This window comes from Neolamprologus brichardi, chromosome 6 (genome assembly GCF_056152115.1).
Source record: "Neolamprologus brichardi isolate AB-2024 chromosome 6, ASM5615211v1, whole genome shotgun sequence".
Lineage (NCBI taxonomy): Eukaryota > Metazoa > Chordata > Actinopteri > Cichliformes > Cichlidae > Neolamprologus > Neolamprologus brichardi.
Window position 1 is genome coordinate 16,557,200 of NC_142109.1, and position 7,178 is coordinate 16,564,377.

General features: G+C 38.5%; 1 protein-coding gene across 1 annotated transcript; it reads right to left on the reverse strand.

Annotated features, from left to right (window-relative positions):
* Positions 1-592: 592 nt before the first annotated feature.
* On the reverse strand, positions 593-1,201 carry LOC148102516 (uncharacterized). The gene is made up of 2 exons (XM_087842532.1): positions 1,088-1,201; positions 593-970 (listed from the first exon to the last, which is right to left on the reverse strand). Exons 1-2 carry the CDS (start codon positions 1,199-1,201, stop codon positions 593-595), a joined length of 492 nt encoding a protein of 163 aa, XP_087698658.1.
* Between the last annotated feature and the right edge of the window lie 5,977 nt (positions 1,202-7,178).

Consider the following 7,178-nt stretch of genomic DNA (forward strand, 5'->3'; position numbering starts at 1 on the left):
ACACTGGCGGGACCAGCTATCTGCTGAGATGTCTATCCTGGAGGAGGTACCCCCAGACCACGATTGTCATCAGGCAGGTATCCCTTAGTGGTGCATCTTCAAAGTGCTGGAATTTCACGTGATATATCTGTATTAACATGCTTGTTGGCACCATGTCGTTTTTGCATCGTTATGATTACATTCTAGTGACATGGCAGCCGTCAGTTTCACCAGCCCTGCAGACCCTGGTGGAAGATGATGCGGTGGATAGTTGGAATGAGCATGCCAGAGCAACATCTGGGGACGCCCATGTGGGATGCTCCACTCAGTACCTGGCTACGCAAACCAGGGGTCTCACCTGTGGCACCTCCTTCATCTCTCTGGTCCTGGTCCAGCGGATCCAGCAGCACTGCCCAAGACTCCCTGCTCAACCAAATGTCAGGCCTGGTTAACAATGCCTGTGCATACTGGGACATTCAGGTTGCAAATACAGTTGGGATGTTCTGAATGTTTTATTTACATAACTGAAATCATCTTGTTTGTACAAAACAAAGGTTGGGATGCCAGCATAAATAAAGTGCAACTATGTACATTAGCTGTCTGTGAACACGACTCAATCCTTTTTCTGCTCCACTAGCTTCTCAAGGACACCTATCAGCCTGTCCATCCTCTCGACTCTCCGTTCCTCCATTTGACGTTGCTGTGCCATGTCCTCTTTTATTAGAGCAATGAGTTCATCCTTGCCGTCCCTCCTCCTTTTCGCCACTCGTGCCTCCAGCAGCTCCTCATCCTCCTGCTCCTCCTGGTGAGGAAGTGGGTTGCCCACTACTGCACTGGGCCCTGGGGTGTCCTCCTGGATGGAGGAAATTAGGACAGGAGGCCTGGTAGAGGGCCTCTGTCCTAGCGCCTCATCCATGGCATCAAACCAGGGCCATGTTGCGGCAGTGGGCTTCCCACTTGCACCCTCGCCTGTCGCTGGATACTTGCACTCCTGAGGGCAGAGTACATCACAAGTGGCAGTTGGCAAAAACAGCAACAGTGCTGGTTTACATAGATGACTTTGCAGTATTCCGTGTGGAGATACATCTGTCACCACCACTGTACATACTTTGTATTTTCTCTTTAGGTTCTCCCATTTGCGTTTGGCCTGCACAGGGGAGATTTTCCCCACCAGGTCCATCTTCTCCATGATTGCTCTGACAGACAAAATATGATAGCACATGTAAATCAGGTTATTCCCTGAATGGCATCCACAGCAGAATGTACTAGATTGGGACCACAGGGCAGACAGTTCACTGTCCCTTGTGCCTCAATGATTGTAAACCTCATACTGTTGCTGTACCTCCAACCCACTGTGGCTGAGTGTTTTGCACCCGTGAACAGGTACTCATTGTCACGGTGGAGTCGGATGAGTTCTGCCGTCTGCTCCTTGGTCCCTGAAATGCAGCAGGACATTGGATTACATTCCCTACCATCTTGCACTTCTGTTTTATCAGTTCCCTGTTTGCCGTATGTTCAGCATATTCAGCTGTGTGGGACATACAAACTGCAAAGTGAGACAAAACGATTTCTTGTGGGACAGGGGCAGCACTGACTAAGGCAAAACATCAACTTTTTCAGGCCCTAGGTCTGGGTCAGGTGGTTCTCTGTCATATTTGACATGGCAGGTGTGATAACCTTTGCAAATATGTGATGTGCTGCGAACGCAGATATTTGGTGTGTACACAGCTACATTTCTGCCTGGTATATGTTGACATTTCTGTTTGTGGCCCACAAAGGGTAATATTGGTAAAACTGATTACACTTGTAGTGGTGATACTTCTATTTACACTGCCTTCTGTCTGGTAAATGATTCACAGATTTGCAGGACTGTGCATTTACGGTCACGTGGGTCCAACAGGTGTCACAAGATTAGGGATGAGTATCGTTTAGGTTTTATCTGATACCAGTACCAAACCGGTACTTTTGAAACCGTGCTGGTGCTTAAACAGTGCTCAAAACGGGGCTTAAAGAATGGAGAACACACACTTTGTCCAAAAACCTTTCATGTTTAGCGTTTTTTTTTGTAAAAAGATAACAATGTTAGCCTTTTCTGCAGCTATAGAGCATATATGGTATCACTCTTGGCTGGAAGCAGTGCTTAATCAATGGAAAAAACAGCTGCTGCCATCATCATCCGTAATCATTTCTGCTACACTGGCAGGGCTAGGGGCCAGGACTCTCCTCTTCGGGTTCTTGGGGGATGTTGCTAACTCCGGGTCCAATAACAGGCACCACACCCGCAGTAGATGTGCACGGTGTGAGGTCTCGCAGCAAGCTATGAAATACTGTGCATTTCTCAGCTTTTAAAAAAAATAAAAGATGAATATCTGTGCACCACACATATACAAGCAATGTCTCCAATAATATATTCATGCAACTTCTAGGATGATTTTTGTTCTTCAGAACTCCCCCAGCAAAGGTTATCCTTTGTGTTTAGCAGCATAAGTTACATTACATATAAGTGAAAACATGATCAGAGTTTCTAAAATTTATAATATCGGTTAATTCTTGAGATATAGGAACAATGATGTTACAATTCCTATAATTGGAATTGTAATATTATCCCTTTGCTATATTTAACAATAGTTTTTCAGTAGAAAATTATATTATACATTTTTTTTCTTTGTTTCATGTTTTTTCTTAGGTCATATCATGTTGAAATGAGCTTGAACTGGAAGAACCCAACTGGCAACACCAACAAAGGTCATCTCAGCCTTTTAGCCGGTGGGAGGGAAGCACATCATCAGCAGACATCCATTTGAAAGACTAAATGTAGTGATGGTATATTTTCTCACATGAAATAAGGGTATGCCACAAGCCCTCTGTTTGATTTCAAGATGTGTTCAGCTGCACTGCACACATTGTTTTCAATCGAGTTAGCACTTCAAAATAGATTCAATCAATTAATGTGACATTGTTGCAGACTGGCAGTCAAATGGAAACATTAAATCATCTTTCCAAGTATTCTGGCGGTAATATACACCCCCGCAGAGAGCGACCATTTGCTTGCAGAGAGTGATGCAGATTGATGCCACAAAACATTCTAATTGCCTAATGAACCTTTTTCAAACAGCAGAACTGTTTTAAGCTGTGGAACCCCTGAAGATGTGCCCAAAGTCAAATTTAAAGACGCCATGGAAAGAATTAGTCATTTGTATCCTAAGTACTAGCTGACACATTTTTCATAGACATTCTTCATAAAAATAAACATGCTGTAATTGATAGCAGAAATGGGCAAAATTATTGCATTGTGCACGACAACTTATTGTACCATGAATGTCAAATGAGCCCAAATCTACAAATTAGGTTTACTACACTGGAAATACTTCTCTGCAGTTCATGATATGTTAAGCTGTAGACTATATATATATATTTTTTATATATATATCTTTTATATTTTTGTTTATTGTTTTGGCCTTAGCTCACCCTGAAGTGTTGGCACTCCCGTTTTGGTTCCTTTTTTTTCACATTGTAAATAAATCACATTGAAACTAAAGGATTTGTTTCCTGTGGCTGCTTGGGTCTTGGGGGGGAAGCGAGTGCCTCACTCATGTTATTGCCTGGCCCTAGACGGGTCGTAACAATATATATGTATATATATATATATATATATATATATATATATATATATATATATATATATATATATATATATATATATATATATATATACACCAAACTAATATATATTGGTATATATTAGTTTTAAAGCCCACACTTTGCCACAGATGGTAGTGTATCAGGGCTGCACTTGCATTGCATAAGCACTCAAAAGTTTCTAGTACTTACCATGTTAACCTTTGCCTGCAGTATTACTGTTACTTACTGAAGAATACATGCTGTTTTTATAAGATGTTACTACAGATCAAAAGTTTTGAATGCTCATGTTAATTTCTTTCTTTTTTTACAGAACCCTTCTGTGTCATGTCATCAGTGTCTTCTATTGAACATTCTTCTAAAGATAACTATTTAAGAAAACATGATTTACCTTGCAGCTTTATTGAAATGCAGCTTGCAGCTATCAAAATACTGTTTTTGTCAATCAGCACATGATGTAAAGTAGCAGATTTAAGAGTTGAGTCCTAAATCTATCTGAAAAAAACTGTTCTCTTAATGTCACATATTATAAATTGGATAGGGCTGTCTTTAATTATTTAATAATTAATTTAATTAAATTATGAATGAAAATGAATTCATTATTTAAATAATTACTTACACACAGCTACACACAGGAAACATACACTGCCAAGCCAAGCACTTCTAGCTCCACTAGAAAACAAGCAGTTATTGTCAAACCTTCTCCAGACTTTCTTAGAAAAAGTAGAGTTTGACAGAAGGTTCTCATAGCTGTTGGCATCCATGCTACGCAGGGTGATAGTGTCTCCCAAGCTTCACGTCATACACAGGATACACCAGGAGAGAGGCTTCTAGCATAATTTAAGGGTGCGGTTATCCCTTAAGTTGTTATCCACAGGTCTCATCAGATTCTGTCTGTCTGATGTCAGCTGAGATGTTATTTCCCAGGAAAGACATACGACAATGCCCTGCAGCCTACTGACTAGTTTTTTAACAGACTAGACTGGCAGAAGCTGTCTTATAAAACAGAAAGGTGTTTCACTGAGTTTAAGTTTCAAGACAGCTGTAAACAGGCATATCTACGATGTTGTATGTCATCAGAAACACCATGAAGTCGTGTTTGACCTATGGACACAGCATAAATTAATTAAATATGACATTTTCTTTACAGTGAAATATAATTATTGGATTAATTTTTGAAAATACTTTTGTATTGCTGTTTCATTATTGTTAATGGTTTTATTGTCAAATCTATGTCTGAGGTGATTTCCTCCTTAAATTTAAACAACAGGCATCACAATCCTTCTCTCCTATCAAGCTCTCTGATTTTAACAGGAATCCCATGTCATGGGTATAGAAATCAGGTATTTTTAAAACAGATTGTAGATTTCAGATGACACAATTTTATTTTAGCCACACAACTTCATTGATTACAGGGAATATTTTAACGAAAACTTGTGCATTGTTTCATCTTGGCATGTCCAAAACTAAGGAAGATTTAAAAATAAATAAATAAATAAAAATGAATAAATGAAACCAATAGTATTCACTTTTAAATATTTGCAATGTGCCCAGAAAGCAGACCATGACAGCAGAATAGCTGACCACATGAGGAGAGTGATACCAGGCAGAAAAGCCCCATTTTTCACAGAGAGATTATAAGGAGTTTTTTTGGAATATACCTGTCACAACAAGAGCACCTCATATTTTGTGACTAGAGATTACCTGCAGAATGTCCAATTCATCGCAAGATACTATGTATGTATTTATAGCATCATAAAGTATTGATCTCAGTATCTTAAATATTTATGAATCATGGAGAATTTGAACACCAAGGTGCCCAAAAATATTATTTATGGAGAAATAATATTTTTTTATAAATATATAATAATATATAATATAATATATATAATATAAAACATTACAACTGCAATTACATAATGACAATTACATAATGACTATTCAACTCCCAAATCCAGTTACCTGGATTCAAATTATGTCACAATTAGTTGTAGATTAATGAGTATGTTAATCAAGAAAATTCTGTATGGGGAAACCAGATCAGTAAATTTAAGAAAATACATATAAATATAGTATTTGCAGTGACAGCGGAAAATCATGACAATCATAAGTAGAAATAAATATTAAATAGACAATACCATACATACCATACATGTTTTGTAATATTGACTGCATGGAGAGAGAGTTAATTAACTGAGACAAACCATTTATTTGTGCTTCATTTGAGTGAGCTGTCAGTGTCAAACATGCAGCTGTTTTACAGTCATCAAAATCTGATGCAAGACATAGGGGAGTCAATTCTTTTGCTTTGCCACTATATGTTTACTCTGAGAAGGGTCCTACTGGAGGTCAAACAAAGTTGTTTAGTCAGCATGCTTTATAAGCTTCACACATTTAATGAGAAACACTGAACAATTAGAATCAACTAAAATGTGTCAACTGTTTGTTGTGCTTCATAAGCTCTCACTTTACACGTGTCATGTTTCTCACGTTAGTCAATATCCAGTGTAAGGTCTAGTGGAAGTAATGCTTTTTCTTTGTTGTTATATACTCGCTCAGAGATGTGTCATGTTAGAGATCATCATCTCTTCTGGACAGAGATCTTAGATGTTGTTGTTTCCTGGGATCTACTGAAGTCTAGCTTGGGGTTCACTGCAACGAGAAAGTGCAGAGGTCTGTCCTTCCACGATGATGAAATAACCATCATCGGTTTTTAGGAAATACTTTTAAATGTTCAGTTTCTATGTCATATGTCAGAACATGATCTAGAGTGTGATTAAATTGGTGTGTGGGTTCTTTTACATTTTGAATGAAGCCAGTTGAGTTTAATAACAGATTAAATGCTGTGTTGAGGCAGCCATTTTTATTGTCTACATGGATGTTAAAATCATCCACAATCATTATTTTATCTTAAATGAGCACTAAATGAAAAAAAAAGTGGAATTCAGACAGAAACTCTGAGTAAGGCCCAAGTGGATGATCGATAACAACAAATAAAACTGTTTTTGAGTTTTCCAGCTAGGGTGGACAAGGTCAGTTTCAAGTTTTCAAGTGTATTGAAACTCTGTTTTGGTTGGTTGATCAACAAGCTGAGTATAATTTAGGGTTGTTGATTCATTTAAACTAACATAATCATCATGCTGTAACCAGGTAGAGTAAATCAATTTGTTGATCAATTATTAATTCATTTACTAACAGGGACTTCGAAGAGAGACACTGAATGTTTAATAATCCACATTTGACTGTTTACATATGTGGATACAATGTAATACAATATTGTATATGTATATAATACAATATAATAACTATAAGAAAGCCCGTGACTCAGTGACTCACACATGGATCCCACAATGCCGAGAAATATACAAGATCAACAGGACACTAAGAGCCTTCACCAGGAATTCGATGGGGATGTGATGAACAGCCCTAGAAGCCAACTTTTAGCCAATTTCACAGGTTACCATCAAGTCCAGGACCCGCGAAGAAGATGCTCTGCCCCCTCTGGTGTTCTGCAGAGGCCTACAGATGCTGACTACAGAATTGAGCAATCATCAGCCACC